Source organism: Saimiri boliviensis, chromosome 3 (genome assembly GCF_048565385.1).
Source record: "Saimiri boliviensis isolate mSaiBol1 chromosome 3, mSaiBol1.pri, whole genome shotgun sequence".
Taxonomy (NCBI): Eukaryota; Metazoa; Chordata; class Mammalia; order Primates; family Cebidae; genus Saimiri; species Saimiri boliviensis.
The window spans coordinates 6,215,333-6,232,353 of NC_133451.1; the positions used below are offsets into that span (position 1 = coordinate 6,215,333).

The 17,021-nt window shown below is 54.4% G+C and overlaps 1 protein-coding gene across 2 annotated transcripts in view; it reads right to left on the reverse strand.

The window, feature by feature from the left end:
• MAN2B2 (mannosidase alpha class 2B member 2) overlaps positions 1–16,213 on the reverse strand; it is a 47,070-nt gene extending 30,857 nt beyond the window's left edge. For both annotated transcript variants that reach the window (XM_074395866.1, XM_003934652.4), the window contains exons 1-4: positions 16,036–16,213; positions 13,743–13,889; positions 12,030–12,135; positions 3,333–3,505 (exon numbers count right to left, since the gene is read on the reverse strand). In XM_074395866.1, the coding sequence (XP_074251967.1) occupies positions 3,333–3,505; positions 12,030–12,135; positions 13,743–13,889; positions 16,036–16,173 (564 nt within the window). In that variant the 5' untranslated portion in view covers positions 16,174–16,213. The remainder of the gene's footprint in view (positions 1–3,332; positions 3,506–12,029; positions 12,136–13,742; positions 13,890–16,035) is intronic.
• Between the last annotated feature and the right edge of the window lie 808 nt (positions 16,214–17,021).

A 17,021-nucleotide genomic window follows, 5' to 3' on the forward strand; every position in this document is an offset into this window, starting at 1 on the left:
GAATAGGGCAGCAATAAACACACACGTGCACGTGTCTTTATAGCAGAATGACTTATAATCCTTTGAACATACACCCAGTCATGGGATTGCTGGGTCAAATGGTATTTCTGGTTCTAGATCCTTGAGGAACAGTTTATTTTTAATAGTTCTGATGGTTAGAAAGTGCTCAGGGTTTACAAAGCAGGAAAAAAAGTCCTAGTTAATCTATTAAGTACTGGCTCTGTGATTCAGTTTCTGCATGAAAAATGGGGAGGCCCACACCCAGCGCACAGGGCCACCTGCAGGTGCCGTGAGGCAGACCCAGGAAGTATGTGTTCAGGATACTATGCGTTCAGGAAGCACTGAAGAGCCCCCACTCACAAACTCACAATAAAAACACGACCTCTACTGCCCACCTAGAGCCTATGTCTACTTTTATGTAACTCCCACTGGCCAGGCCGACCAGTGCCCTCCAGAACTCTTACCACAGCAATCCTGGAAAGGATATACAACTTTTTGGGCCTTAGTTTCCTCATGTGTAAAATGGGTATGATTATAACTTTATCCATCTGTTATGGGAATTGTGCCTCCCTCAAAAAATATGCTGCAGTCCTAACCCCCAGATCCCCAGTACCCCAGTACCCCAGAATGTGACCTTATTTGGAAATGAGGTCTTTTATTATTTTTAGACAGAGTCTCACTCTGTTGCCCAGGCTGGAGTGCAGCGGTGCAATCTCAACTCACTGCAACCTTTACCTTCCAGGTTCAAGTGATTGTCTTGCCTCAGCCTCCCAAGTAGCTGGGATTACAGGCACCTGCCACCACGCCTGGCTAATTTTTGTATTGTTAGTAGAAACAGGGTTTCGTCATGTTGGCCAGGCTGGTCCTGAACTCCCAACATCAGATGATCCGTCTGCCTCGGCCTCCCAAAGGGCTGGGATTAAAGGCGTGAGCCACCATGCCCAGCCAGAAATGGGATCTTTACAGAAGGAATCAAGTTAAAATGAGGTCACTAGGGTGGGCTCCAATACAATAGGACAGGTATCCTTAGAAAAAGGGAAAATTGAGTCACAGACACACACAGAGGGAAGATGATACGAGGGCACTGGGAGAAGCGGGACGTCTACAAGCCAAGGACAGAGGCCTGGAGTAGCCCCTTCCCTTGCACCTTCGGGGGGGGGGGCGTGGCCCTGCTGACACTTTGACCCTGGACTTCCAGCCTACAGAGCCGTGGGACAGTGTTTCTACTGCTTAAGTTACCAGTCTGTGGTGCTTTGTTACAGCAGCCCCAGGAAACTAAGACACCATCCCATAAGGTTGCTGTGAGGGTTAAAAGAAATGCAGGAAGAAGCCAGGCACGCGGCTCCCGCCTGTCATCCCAGCACTTTGGGAGTCTGAGGTGGGTGGATCGCTTGAGGCCAGGAGTTTGAGACCAGCCTGGCCAACATGGTGAAACCCTGTCTCTACAAAAAACACAAAAAAAATTTATCTGGGGTTGGTGGTGCACACCTTTAATGCCAGCTACTTGAGAGGCTGAGGCACGAAAATCGCTGGAACCCGGGAGGTAGAGTTTACCATGAGGCGAGATTGTGCACTCTAGCCTGGGCGACACAGTGAGACCCTGTCTCCAAAAGAAAGAAAAAGAGATGAAGGATGAGTAGCGCCCAGAACCAGGCCTGGCACTCCCAAGGGCACCGTGGAAGGCAGCATCTACCATGGTGGTGGCTGCTACTTAAGTCTTGTAATAATAGTTGCCCACACACCTGAAGAGTCACAGTGTCGCTGCTAACTCTTCTCCCAGCTGAACACGCCCTGCCATTCACCTGACCGTCAGCCCCTGCTTACTGAGTGCCATTCTGCTGTCGTCCCTGCTGGGGGCCCACAGAAGGAATCAGCCCACCTCTGGGCTAGCGGAAGCAGATAGGTGTGGATAGCACCCCTCACCCTCCATGGGTGTCCAGACCTCAGGCACAATTAGTGCCTGAAGAATATCTTAGTTTATAGTGTTATTACTCAGCTATTTCCTTTACATAATCCTTTCTATATAATCATATATTAGTTTATAGAATTAGTGCCTGAAGCATAACTTACTGCTTACATATATCTAACTTATATAATCATACTTAATACTCTTATCTAGCGTACTTAGTTCTATATAATCTTTCTGTAAAATCATATAGGTATTGCAGTTGGAGCTGTACTGACACATTTAGTGCTGATTTACAGAATCCTTCCATATAACCATATAGTCGTTTGTAGGAGGAGGAATGCCCAGAGCAGTCACAGAACAGAAGCAGTATGTGGGAAAACAGCCAGACCAGGACGAGAACCAAAGACCCAGGCGGTGGCGTCCCTGCCTGAAAGGGCATACGCTGTATGGCAGGCTTGGAGCAGGAGCCTCTCCTCCTGAGAAAGGAGCTGTAGCACCTTGCATCCAGTTCCTGTGGAAAGTCAGCCTCAGGCCTGAGATCCTGGAAATAACTGAGGGAGAAGAACCCCTCTGGTGTGACCAGTCACGATGGCTGTACACCCCGTCAGTCTTTTCTCGCTTCTGTGCTGGCTCAAATCATCCTCCCATAAATACCTTAAGGGAAGAGCACAAGTCTGTCAGCTCCCACTGCATTGGCTTACAGCAGTCTTCTATTAGAAATCCTTTGAAGTCTCCAGCCCCCAGATAAGAAGTGTTGCGCACAACACCTGTTGCCCACAGCCCACCTCCTTGCCTCAGTGACCTAATAGGGGTGGACCCCTTTTCTGTACATGACCCTCTACTACTGCGCACGGCACAGCCCCCTACCGCGCATGGCCCACCTCTCTGCCCAGGTGACATAATGGGGTGGCCCCCTCGCTTGTGACTCACGTGATTATGTATGCCCTATCACTAAGCCTGTAGATGATGACCTCACTCACGACCCTGCCCCCTGCTTGTACCTAATAAATACAGATGCTTCTGGGCATTTGGGGCCCCCTGCTGATCTCTGATCATAGGTGGCATGGCCCCCCAAGTGCAGCTGCTCTTCACCAGTTCTTCAGTGTCCTGTCTCTTTACTTCTTGGATCCTGCACCTCAGCACAGCACAAGGGACACCCATGACCCTGTGGGGCCCAACAGCCCTACAGATAGGGGTTTGGCAGCAGGAGACACCCAAACTGTGCCGGCAGCTCTGTGAGAAGCTGGGCGTACAGGGAAGGGGGGTCTCCTGGTGGAGGAGGCAGCGAGAGCAAAGGCTAGGGGACAGCCCCGTGGTCTATGTGGCTGCCAACAACTCCTGAACATGCCAGCATAGGGCAGCAGCTTTCCACCACACTCTGACCCACGGAGGGAAGGAAGGCGCAGTCGCGGCACACACTCACCCGGGCCTCCTGCATGGCTGCCTTCAGGTCGTAGTCGATCCTGGAGCCGAGGTGGGCGTTGAACCCTGCCAGCGCAAATAGGGTGGGGGTCGTGGCAGAGGCGCCAAACGGGTCAACGTGCCAGGAGAACTGTGGCCGGATCCCAAATGTTTCATAGAGAAACCCATGTCCTTCTGCAAAGACAGCATCACCTGCTGGTGTCTGGAGGGTGGGCCTGCCCCTCCCGCCCCCGCGCTCACCCCAGGGGACCCTCCCTGCCCAGTGGGCTGCAGTACCAGGCAGGGCCATGCAGAACTGCAGAGGTGAGGATGTTAATTATTACCTTTTAATCATAAAGCACACGTACATACAATCATTTCCAAGTGTATAGCTGAGCCGTGTTAGTACATTCACACTGTTACACAACCACCACCCCCACCCCTTTCCAGAACTTTCTCCTCTTCCCAAACTGAAGCTCTTGTCCTTATTAAACACTAACTCCCCATGCCCCTCCCCCAGCCCCCAGGACCCCCATGTTACATCCCGACTCCGTGAATTTGATAATCCTAGGTACCAGTGGACTCACACAGCATCAGTCCTTCTGTGACTGATTTCACTCCGCATAATGTCCTCAAGGTCCCTGCATGTGAGAACATGCAGGGGTGAGGATCTTTGTGTGAACTTGGACAGAGCATGGACTTTGATGATGCTATGGAGGTCTTGGACATCACCAGCAATAAAAGGTTAAAGGTGAACTGCAAACCTAAGCAAGGTAGATCACGCCTGTAATCCCAGCACTTTGGGAGGCTGAGGTGGGAGGATTGCTTGAGCCCAGGAGTTTGAGACCAGCCTGGGCAATACAGTGAGACCCTGTCTCTACACATGCACACAAAGTAAAAAGAAAATTAGCCATGTGTGGTGGTGGATGCCTTTAGTCCCAGGTAGTTAGGCTGGGAGGAGGCTGAGGCAGGAGGATCACTTGAGCTCAGGAGGTTGAGGCTGCAGTGAGCTGTGATCCTGCCACTGGGCTTCAGCCTGGGAGAGAGTGAGACTGTGTCTCAAAAAAGAAAAAGAAAAAGAAGATAGCCATAAACTATTGCTCTTTCTTCAAGAGGTGAGGCTTAGGGCCTAGAGGGCGGCCAGACGCAGTGACTCCCTTCTAACAGACACAACGAGGCAGAAGTGCCTGTGTGCCCCTGAGGTGAGATGAAGGGCACGCAGCCTCCACTGTGGCAGCTCTCGCCTGCTCTCCTGGGTCACGGCACTGGGGAACCAGCTGCTGTGCCATGAGTAGTCACACAGTGAGGAACTGAGGCCTCCCCTTACAGCTGTGGGAGCCAGCCTGGAGCAGATCCTCCGGCCCCAGTCCAGCCTTCAGATGACACTGCCCCACCTGACGGCCAGATGGGAACTTCTCAAGAGGTCCTGAGGCAGAACCCCCTGGCTAAGACACTCCTGAGCTCCTCACCCACAGGAGCTGTAGATATGAAATGTCTGTTCTTGGAAGTCCCTGAATTTTGAGGCAATTTGCCACATGGAAGTAGATCACAAATACAGATGGCTCCGAGCCAGAATCACCCAACCGCTCATTTACTTGTTTATTACTGAAGAGTCACCATAGTGAACCAGATATTGGGTTCAGTGCTGCAGGGAGAAAGAAAACCCCATACTTAAACTTGTATAAGCCGTTCATTAACGTTTCCCGTCTTTCCCCCAAATATAATCTTTCTAATACTTTAAGAGATGGGTGTTAAGGGCCGGGTGTGGTGGCGCAAGCCTGTAATCCCAGCACTTTGGGAGGCCGAGGGGGGTGGATCATGAGGTCAAGAGATCGAGACCATCCTGGTCAACATGGTGAAACCCCGTCTCCACTAAAAATACAAAAAATTAGCTGGACGTGGTGGCGCGTGCCTGTAATCCCAGCTACTCAGGAGGCTGAGGCAGGAGAATTGCCTGAACCCAGGAGGCGGAGGTTGCGGTGAGCCGAGATCACGCCATTGCACTCCAGCCTGGGTAACAAGAGCGAAACTTGGTCTCAAAAAAAAAAAAGGAAAAAAAAAAAAAGAGATGGGTGTTATAATCTGCACTTTAAGATTGGTGAACAAAGTCTCAGAGAACTCTCATAACTGATCTAGAGTCAAACTGCCTTTCACTGCTGAACTCACAGTCCTGGGGACCCTGGCTGAGGTTCAGATGACGCCTGGGATGCTGGGACCGAGCAGTGGTCAGACCTATTAAGCAGGGCTAAGACAGGGCAGGGGGTGACTGTGGGAGGTGAGGGGTGGGGCTGGCATCAGAGGATCAGGAGGGAGCACGGACTAGGAGTGTGGGCGTAAGCAGAGACGATGGAGGAGGAGCAGCCAGAGGGTAGAGAGAGCACGGGGGGGTGCCAGGTACAGGATGAAGGAGGGAGTGGGCAACAGCATGGCACTGAGGGGGGCAGGAGCTCTGGCGGGTACGACCTTGCACCAGACAGGGCAGCCGATGGGGGCAGGCTGACAACTGCCAAGTCAGCACCCCTTCTGCACTTGCAGAACCTTCCCCCTGTTCAGGGGTACCATGCCCAGCCTCAAGGGATGAGTCACAGTTGATCTAAGGCAAATGCGGCATGCTCACTCCCTCCTGTCAGATATTCGTTCTCTCAGCCTGTGTGGCAGCTGGAGGGGCACCGTTAAGAAATGAACTGGGAGGCCATCAGGCCGAGCTGGTTCCAGGCCTTGGGTTCCTGCCTCAGCAAACCCAATCCAACTCACTGTAAACAGGAGAAGAGACCTTAAGCTTGATCCGTCAGAAGCTGCCAACAACCTCTAACTCGGGACTGTTCACCGTAGGCAAATGTTTTCTGTCTTGCTTCCAGGAGCACCTTACGGAAGTTTTCCCTCGTATTCCCTTATTGGAGCCCTGAACTGCTCACAGCAGGAATCACTGTTTGTTCAAATAAACGCTAACATTTCAGTGTGTCTAAGTCTATCCAACAGTATAGACTATGGGTATAGAAAGCCCCACTCTTCCTTTGACTGCCTTGAATGTGGTGTCTGGTAACATGATGCCGGGAGCTATGGCAGCCATATTGTGACCATGAGGGTAAGGACATGAGAATCACAGATATCAAGGTACCGTAGAAACAGTCCCAGACTATCCCCATCTTGTTACGTAAACAGTAAATGTTCTTAAGACTCAAGTCGCTTTGTTACGGGTAGTTAGACAGCCATGAGTGGGGCACAGGAGGGCTCTCCTCCATCCACTAGGAATGTTGGGTGATAGTTCGGCAATGATCTCATTGCGTTTCTAAAAGTGATAAATTGGCAGCTGGGCTAGGGAGAGACCATTTCCTGATGGTCCACACCTGTTGCACTCATGTGTTAAAGGAATGCAGGGGCCAGGGAGACGCCAACTTCCTGGGCCTTAAGAGACAAAATGGTGGAGTTTGACCTTCCAGGGGCACCCCACTGGAAAAGGGAAGAAAGCCTCAGATAGGCATGCGTGCAACTTCCTAAACACACTGCACGTGCTTACCTCCCAAGGGTAAGGAGGGCACTGTGCATGGGGGTAGCCCACCCTCAGAGAAGAACCATGGGAAAAGGGACCAGCCTATAAACTCCTAGGATCAAGGACCCACACAGCACCTGACTTTCACATGCCCAATTGGGACTCTTCCAAGCATATTTTCCTTTCTTTCTTTTTCTAAAGCCTTTTAAAAGAAACTTCCACTAAACATGCCTCAGTCTTTTTCTGCCTTATGACTATCAGTTCGAATTCCTTCTTCTGAGGCAAGAAATGAGGGTGCTGCAGACCCGTATGGATCAGCTGCTGGTAACCCGGATCCCTTCCACCAGTAACAGCTTTACTCAGGTTTTCTGGCCCTCCAGCACAAAGCATTCCTGAGACTTCATGGTGATTCATGGCCGAAACTGCCACTTGACCTCCGATATACACCCTGTCCTTCTTCCTTTTAGTAACAGAACCATACACTCCTTCTTGGTTTTAGCAGGGTACATGGGCTCCAAGCCAGAAAATACATTCCCCAGCCTCCTCTGCAGCTGGTAGAGGTCACATGACACCACTTTGGCCAATGGGCTGTGAGCAAAATAATAGACTCTATTTCCCAGCACTCCCTGCACTTGAGGGAGGCCATGTGACTAAGTTCCGGTCAATTGGGAATGTGAGGAGTGATGTGGGTAGGTTCTGGGTCACCTTTTACAAGGAAGCTGCCTGCCCTGGCTCCACCATTCCCTATCCCCTAGCTGCTGGAAGGGCAATGGAGGGGGGTGAGCCAGCCTCGACTGCAACTTAGGCAGGCAACACCATGGGGGATAGCTGAGCATCGAGCTGGAAGAAACCTGGATCCCTGGGTCACGTCATGGAGCAGAGCCACCCAGTCACCAGAGTGGCCTGCACTGCAGACTCTTCCGCAGGAAAGAAACACATTTTCCCTCTTGTTAGAGTCACTTGGTCTCTGTTCAAGCTGCTGAATCAGTATCCTCATCAGTATAATGACCAGCTCACGAGGAAGCTAGCCAGCATGTGGAGGGCAGAGGCCAGGCCGCAGGGGCCAAGGGTTAAGTAGTGGGAGGTGGTGGCGGGGGTGAGGTGGTGGTGGGAATAAATATTGCTCCAGCCTGAGCTGCAGAAGCTTACTTTATGATCATGTTGAGGACAGGAGTTCAGGACCAGCCTAGGCAAAACAGTGGACCCCATCTTAAAATAAATAAATAAATACATTTAAAAAGAGACAATTTAGGTGTGTTTTTTAATACTGCCGGGGGCCAGGCTTGGTGGCTTACGTCTGTAATCCTAGCACTTTGGGAGGCCAAGGTGGGTGGATCACTTGAAGTCAGGAGTTCAAGGCCAGCCTGGCCAACATGGTGAAACCTCTGTCTTTACTAAAAATATGAAAATTAGCTGGGCATGGTGGTTCATGCCTGTAGTCTTCGCTACTTGGGAGGCTGAGGCATGAGAATTGCTTGAACCCAGGAGGCAGAGATTGCACTGAGCCAAGATCGCAACACTACGCTCCAGCCTGAGTGACAGAGTGAGACTCTGTCTCACAACAACAACAACAAATAAATATTGCTGGGAGGAGTCAGAGAGACAAGAGAAGGTAGAAGAGAGTCGTGACACAGGAGAGAGGGGTCGCTGACTGAGTGGGAGGGGAGTGGGGTTAGGAGGCAGGGCCAAGAGCTTGGGTTTGAATGGCCAGGACAACAGCGGTCATCTACGACGGCCCAACGTGTTTCCTTGGCTCTCGCCTGGACCTTTTGCCTCTCAGCACCTCTGAGGCCTGAACCGGACTCTCACCCCTCAGGACAGGGGTAAGAGGGTCTTTCCCTCTGGCACCTGCCATTCGGCCAGGCCTCTGCTAAGCATCCTGGCTGGGAAGCTGTCCCCTCAGGGAAGGGCATGAAAGCTCTTATCCCAGGGGCTGCTGCCCACACCCAGCTTTTCCCTGTCACTGTGGTGCTGGGAACAAATACTTTTCCCCTCACTAGAAATGTCATATCTAAAATTAAGGTGGTGTTGGCGTGCCTGCCGGGAGCAGAAGCTGGCGAGGTAAAGGCTGGAATGGTGAGCTCACAGGCAGGCACGGCAGCCCCAGTCCCCCGGGGGTGGGTCTTCCTTGAGGAGATGGCTTGGCACCCCAGCTACCCCAAGTAGAAGGTGAGAGGTCTAGAGGCGGTGCCAGCCTGCTCCTGTCTTCCTTTGCTGTCCAGGGCCTGCCTTGACGCAGGGGATCCACCAAGGTGAAATGGAGGACGAAGGGCCCAGAGCAGTGAGGGGTGACCCAGCCCCTCTCACCCCAACACATCCGAGACAAAATTCACAGCCAGAATGTCTGGGACATCTGAGACGGGTGGTCTGAAACACCACCCAGAGAGTCCAATGCACATGCTCTTCCCCCACCGTAAGGACTATGAGTTAAGAGGAGGAGCCTGGGCCAGGCACACATGGGTCTGAGCACCAGTTCTGCTACCTACTGCATACAGTCCTGTACCTCTCTGTGCCTCAGTTTCCTCAGCTGTCAAATGGGGCAGTGAACAGTACTACCTGCTACCAGGCTGTTCTGAGGCAACTAGGAGCTGGCAGATGGGAAGGGGCTTGGCTCAGCCACCAGGGAGAGGGGTCAGCAACACATAACCTTACTGACTTGGCCAGGCTGGGGTCAGATCGGGGACCCGTCACTTAGTGGGTGGTGGGCACGCTTTGAAAGCATTTGGGCCTCAAACTTCCCTACAAATAAGCATTTGTAAGATTACGCATCTACCAGATTGCCCTGAGGACTGAAAAAAATATGTGTACCTCTTGTACCTAGACAAGGGGGTTGTCATGTGTCTGTCCCGAGAGGGTCCCATGAGCTTGGACAGGTCTGGAAATGGGGCCTTCCAACACCCACTCTCTCTAGTGTCTCCGGGGGCTCTTCCTGCCCCAGAGCAACACAGCCTCAGGTTCCCTGGGGCTTCCAGTTGCCAGGTCGGACCTGCAGGGCCAGCATTGGGGTTATCAGCACTTAGGCACAGTGGACTGAGGCCAGAGGCAAGGTACCCCAGCGGTGGGCACCCCCAGAGCAGGGCAGTTCAGTGCCCACCCCTCGTCTGGCCTTGCCCAGTGAGCACTGGTCTGGGCCAGACCCTATGCTGGGTGCTGAGATGAGTCAGCTGGGGGTCCCTGCCAGGGGCATCTTGAGTTTGGCAGGGGAAGTGGGGAGGCGATACAGAACGGCAGGGACTCGGGGGAGATTCCTGCGGGAGGGGCTTCTCAGCTGCATCTTGAGGAGGAGGCTGGAGAATGAGGGGGAGCCCTGCGTGAAATGGCACAGGTGAGGTGCGGTGCCGGAGCCTCCTCGATGGTGTAGGGGGCAGGAAGCAGGTGGGGGACAGGCCTACAGTGCCACACGTGCCCTGGCAGCGGGCTTGTGAGGGGTGTCGGGGAGGCCTGCTGGGATGGATCCCTTGCCCACACTTCACACGGGGGAGTGAAAGAGCAGGGGCTGTGGAGTCAGGGAGCCACAGCCGGTGGCTGAGGGCCAGCTGCTTCCTCCCCAGCCTGAGCCTCGCTCTCTTCCCCCATTACCTCCGGGCCTATGAGGATGCAGGGGGGACAAGCACAGGCTGAGCTTCCGGCCACAGGGCTGCGTCCAGCACGCCTCCTTCTCATGGAAGGGTAAGTCTAGGGCTTGAGCAAAGTCCAGACGTAAGGCAGTAGGAAACTGAGATGAGGAAGACTCCCAGTTACACACAGGAAAAGGAGAGAGTGTCAAAAACGCCCTCCACCAACATCGCACTCCACCTGGATGCTTGACAAGTGGGGAAGTCAGGGCCCATGCTGTCGTGGAGTGACTGTGGACTTGGAGCTTCAGTCCCTAGGCCTGGACTCAAGTCCTGGTCATCTGCCCTGGAGACAGTCACTTCATTTCTTTGGGTCTCAGTTTCTACAACTGCAAAGTGAGACAGGGCATCACCCTGCCTCAGCATCCGCCTGCCATTAGGATTGGCTGGGGTGAGTGCCTCATGGCAGTCTACTCACCGTTTAGCAAACGTGAGGATGTGCTGAGGACAGCGGACACGGAAGATGGTTGTGTGGTGGTGATGGTGATGGGTGGTGATGGCGGTGATCATGGTGATAGTGTTTTCAGGGTGGTGGTGGTGATGGTGGTAGTGATTGTCATTGTGGTGCTGAAAGGTGGTGGTGGTGATGGTGATTGTCATTGTGGTGGTGATGGTGATGGTGAAGGGTGGTGGTGGTGATTGTGATGCAGGGCAGTGGTGGTGATGGTGATTGTCATTGTGGTGGTGATGGTGATAGTCACTGTGGTGGTGAAGGGTGGTGGTGCTGATGGTGATTGTCGCTGTGGTCGTGAAGGGTGGTGATGGTGGTGATGGTGATGATGATTGTGGAGGTGATGGTAGTGATGGATGTGGTGATGGTGGTGGTGATAGTGATGGGTGGTGATGGTGGTGATCATGGTGATAGTGTTTTCAGGGTGGTGGTGGTGATTGTGATGAAGGGTGGTGGTGGTGATGGTGATTGTCATTGTGGTGGTGATGGTGATGGTGAAGGGTGGTGGTGGTGACAGTGATGGTGGTGGTGATTGTGATGCAGGGCAGTGGTGGTGATGGTGATGGTCACTGTGGTGGTGAAGGGTGGTGGTGGTGATGGTGATTGTCATTGTGGTGGTGATGGTGATGGTCACTGTGGTGGTGAAGGGTGGTGGTGATGGTGGCTGTGGTTATGTAGTAGTGATGGTCATTGTGGTGTTGAAGGTGGCGGTGGTAGTAATAATGATGGTGGTGATTGTGATGGTGAAGGCGGCAAACATTTACCGTGCATTTACTAGGGAACCCACATCCTATTAAAGTGCTTTATTTGAATGATCTCAATTTAATACTTGCAACAACTCTTTGAGGTAGGTATTACCATCAGACTCATTTTATCTATGAGGAAACTAGCGTTACATTCCTTTCCAGGGTCACAGAGCTGGGAAGTGGCAAAGCCAGGATACATCGAGCCCGTCTCACTCCAGCATGCATGCTCTTAACCCCGACGCTTAACTTCCTTGGTGACACATGAATATGGCACTAGCAAATCACTGCTTTCACTGGTTAAGGTCCCCCTACCCAACTAAGAGGGGCAGAAAGAGCTCAGAACCTGGGGCTTCGGATACTGCGTCCCAGTCCCCTGGAGGTCCTGAGGGACCCTGGGTACAGAAAAGGGTGCCCAAACCTGTGAGCTGCAGGATCTGGTCATCAAGGTGTGTCACAGCTTCGTCATGCATGACCTGGCCTCCGAGGACAAACTCCAGGCGTCCTTCCTCCAGGAGCTGGCGGACCTTGCCACGGGACGGCAGAGAGAAAAAAGCTGGTTACGGCTCGTGACTGTGGCTGGGCCTGCGGGGCACACGCTTACGGCACCACACACGTGGCACCCTTGCTTCCTCTGCAGAAGCAGGGCACTGTCTGTCCTGGTCCACAGTGTCCCCACCACCTAGAAATCATGCGGCCCCCAGGTGGCATTTGAGATATATGATATATTCGTATATATAAGATTTTCTTAAGTCTTATGTTCTTAAATAATGGTAAACTTTATCGGAGTTTCGGGAATAGAACAAAGAGCCCCGGTACCCTCCCTGAGGTTCACTCAGCACGACCATTTGTCAGCGATTTACTCAGCTCCCCATCTCTACACACAGACCGCCTCTGGCCCAAACCACTTACAGTTAAGTTAGCAACAGCACACCCTCGCCTCTCCACGCCTCGGGATGTGTACACACAGCTGCTTACAGCTGTGCCTTTGGCTTGTTTCTTAAGGTGCATTACTTGTAGATTCCTCACTCAGCCAATACTAAGTGAGCCCCTATATTCCCGCCTTGAGGGAGCCCGGACACACGTTTCCTGCTCAGGTCTTTCCTGGGCCATGCGCGCCATGCTTGTCTTCGAGGGCTAGGAGACACACACTGGGTTTGGTAGGGTCCACCTAAAGAAGCATGGGCCGCCCACAGGACATCTGGAAAGGCCTGCCTCAAGTCATGCATGCCTGGCCCAGAATCCCAGCTTACAAGCTGTGTGACCACAGGCCAGTGGCCTGCCCTCTCTGAACCTGCAACGTCTCCTTAACTTGAGGTAACAACCCACTATCTGGCAGTAGCAAGTGACCACTGGATGTCCGACTCCTTCCTGTGACTCTGGTGGACTCCCTGCTCTCCCTTCTTGGCTTCACTCTCTTGAGCAAGTTGATTGGCGGCTCTGAACTTTATGATCAGCAACTGTTCAGAAGGCAGGTGGACGCCGGGAAGAAAACTCAGAGCCCCTGAGTATGGTCTTGGGTGCTCAGGCCAGGGCCCGATTCTTGGCATGACCTCTCTGCAATGAGGAGGTCACCTCCACTGGATAGAAGTGGAATCTGAGGTTCACAGGGGCTAGCCGTGTCCCCTGGTGCGGGGGCAGGATGGCACCCAGGTTGCCTCGCCGTGCAGTGGGGACTCTGACTCTCCATGCTGAAGCAATCTGCTGCCTGCCCTCAAACCACAGGGACCGCTGCACCCTCATCCAGGGTCACCAGACCCGGGCCCAGAGGGCCAGGCAGATAATGCAAATGACAGAAGAGGGCTCTGGCTCAGGATGCCTGGGACGCCTGGTGTCAGGAGGTACCGCTGACTTAGTGCCAGCTGGCGTGGAAGCGCACAGCTGGGTTGCCAGAGCTGGCAGTTTTTTCAAGAGTAGCCAGAAATTCAGTATTAAATTGAAATCAATCTCTTCCAGGCATGAAACTGACTGTAAACCTTGATCTAAACAAGGCTTGTGAACAGCCCGGCAGGGTTTTGGTCCCATGGTTTCTGCCAGCCTGACCCCGGCCGTGGCTAGAACTGCCCCCTTGAGTTTTCCGCCTAGGTCTTTGCCAGGCCACCGGGCCAGCTGTGTCAGCTGGTGACCTCATTACCTGGTGTTTCTGCTGGTCCGAGGCAACGGTGTCCCACCACAGCCGGAAAAACTCCTGCTCCACGGCGATGAAGCGCCGCTGCCGCCCGCGGGTCAGCTCTTCCACTACTGACGTGTAGACGTTGGCGGCATATGCCTGCATGCTTTCCTGGGGAGGGGGACAGCATCACGTCACACCTGGTCCAACAAGACCAAGTGTCCCTGGGGCCCCTGCCGTTCGCCGGCGCATCTGCACAGAGTTGGGAGCTCTGCCCTTCCTTCCCTGCTCTCACCTAGCACACGGCTATTAGGCACCCGCTCTGCACCAGGCTCTCCCCACCGGATGGGATCGTGCTCTCCTGGGGGAGAGGGAGGGAAATAGACACCCTGCATGGGCAGAGACATGTGCCCGCCCAGCCCAAGGGTCAGGGTCACCTTCACAGAGGAGCAAGCAAGCTGAGCCCTGAGTGTGCAATTGGGAGGCAGCACAGGAAAGAAAGTCCTGGGGTCCAGCGGGGGTGTGGTCCAGTGACCCCCAAAGGGGCCTGCTGGGGCTGAAATGATGAAAACTGGTACTGAGAGGAGGAGCTCCCCAGGCTGTCCCTGGGGTCTAGCCGTCTGCCTCCCATAGGCTGGGAGCGCCGAGGGCCAGAGCTGTAGTGTGTTCCCATCCAAGTCCCCAGGGCCCCCCCCACAGGGGTGCCTGCAGAGTGCTTCAATGAATGGAAGGAGCACAGAACAGGGAGTCAGGGGGAATGGGGGTTATTCCTGAGCGACCTTGGGCAAGGCACCGACCCTCTCTGGGCCTCGGTTTCCTCCTCTGGAAACCAGGTGTAGTGGACATGCTTCCCCTACCCTTAAGCTGTCTCCATCTGCGGGTGGTTCACTCCCCACCCCAGGATGCCACATACTCCCTAGGACCGGATCTAACCCTGAACATCAAATCCTCTTCCTGCAACTTTTGCTCTCTCTTTAAAATGTCGCCCCTCTGTTAGTAATGTCCTCTGTGAAGCCATTATATCCAAATTCACAAAAGGTTTCTGTTCACTTACGTAGGTATTTCCTTTCTCACTCCACAATGCCCAGTCATCCACCCCAGAAACTCAGGAAAATCCAGGCTTTCCCCTCATCTTCTTTTTGCCCTCATATCACTCATTCATTCAACAAACGTTCGCGGAGTACCTAGTCTGTCAGGCCTGGTAAGGACAGATCAGTGAACAAAATGCACAAGCCCCTGCCCTGTAGAGTGCGCAGCAAGGCAATAAGACAAGCCTACGGAGAAAACCCACAGGACGGATGGGGAAGGGAACAGAGGTGTAGACGGGGTTGCAACAAGGTCTCCTCAAAAAACTGACTTTCGAACAACCACCTGAAGGAAGGGAGGGACTGAGTCTGGCAGACACTGGGGAGGAACGCCTTTTGGGCAGGGCACAGCCAGTGCAAAGGCCCTGAGGCAGGAGTGGCCTTGGAGGTATAGGGAATAAAGATAGAGACCAGCACGCTGGGGAGGAGTGAGGTGGGGGCCAGACCTGCTCCCTTCAGAGTTGTGGGGAACAGCCTATCCCGGGACCACTGAGCATTTACATAGATGACAGAAATGGGAACCTCCCTTCCTCGCATTCAGGACCACGGTGAAAGCAGCATTGGTGGCTGGCTTCTGGCCACCTGGGAAACCCAGGGCTGCCCCAGGTCAGACCAGTTCTTAAGTCTCGGCAGCCTGGCTGTGTTAGGAATCTGACAGGTGCCACTCCTGGAGCACCCAGGCTCCCTGGATGTACTGTAGGGATTACTGTTCTTCCTTTACAGATGGGGAAACTGAGGCTCAGGGAGCAAAGCCCCTCACCCAAGGTCCTGAGTGGAACCAGGAGATGACCACAGGTCCACCATCACCTCTTGTCCTGGGTGGCAGAGGACACTGACCTGGTCTCCAATATTCAGCCCCGCCCTTTCCCAGCGAGCACCTGACATCCACCTGCTCTGAAGCCAGCCCCACCCTCTCCCGCTTCAGGCCTCCCTGGGAAATGGGTTACCGCTGTCAATCCCCACGCCCCTCCCCGGCCGGGAATGCAGGGCCCCCTCCATTCTGCACCACCCAAAGAAGGGGAAATTGGGGTTCAGAGGCAGGAAGTGACAGGCCCGAAGTCAGTGACGCTGCCTGAAGTCAGTGACGTAACCAGTCAACAGCAGCGTGGGGTCCTGAACCCAGTGAGTCTCCTGCGCCGGCATCGGGTCCCGGGACGCAAACCCACGCTCGGATCCCGCGGGAAGAGGAAAGCTGCAGCCTCGGGGGCGTGCGGGGCGTCATCGGCACCTACCTGCACCGTGTAGACCCAGCCCACGTCCATGTGGCTGTGGGGCACCACGAAGGCCCGAATGGGGCCGGCGGACCGGACCCCCGGCGGTCGGAGCAGCAGCAGCGGCGCCAGCAACGGCAGCCAGCGCAGCAGCCCCATCTCTGCAGCCGGCTGGGAAGCTGCCGGGCCCACTTCCGGGTTCGCGGGGGGCGGAGCGTCTGCGCGGGCGGGGACGCCGCCCATTGGCTGCAGGCGGGGGCGGGGCCCATTGCCCGCCGGCCTCGGGGGCGCCCACCCAGGGGAGGCGCGGGGCCCGCGGCGGGCAGGGCGCCTGCTCTTCGCGGTTTAGCTCTCCACCCCCGTCTCCAGTTTTTTGGCCTTCCCTTCCTGTCCATCCTTTCAGCCGCATCCTCCCCAAGCGTGCTGGATCTCCCCCAGCAAGAGGAGACCCCTCCTCGCCCAAAGCCCACGCCCTGGTGGTGCCTCTCCGCGGTACCTGCATCCCGCCCTCTGGACTCCGCTACGGGATTCAAAGGCTGCGGTGCAAAACTCAGCTCAGCATGGACTCTGGGAGGTCTGCCACCGGGAGCCTTCCCTGACGACCCTTTCCCTTTTCTCCCTCGAGTCGAAACCCCATCTGGGCGGCGCCATGGGGGGCTTGTTATGGGACTGTTTCCTTTCTTTCTTTCTTTCTTTTTTTTGGATGGGGTGTCACTCTGTCTCCCAGGCCAGAGTGCAGTGGCGTGATCAGGGCTCACTGCAGTCTTGACCTCCTGGGCTCAGGTGATCCTCCTGGGCTCAGGTGGAACCACAGGCGCATGCCACCAGCTAATTAAAAACAAAATTTTTTTAGAGACGGGGGTCTCACTATGTTGCCAGGCTGGTCCCAAACTCCTGGGCTCAAGGGATCCTCCTCCCTCGGCCTCCCAAAGTGCTGGGATTATAGGCATGAACCACCGCGCCTGGCTCGACTTTCTCCATTTTAAGGAGAACAGGCTTTCACAGAT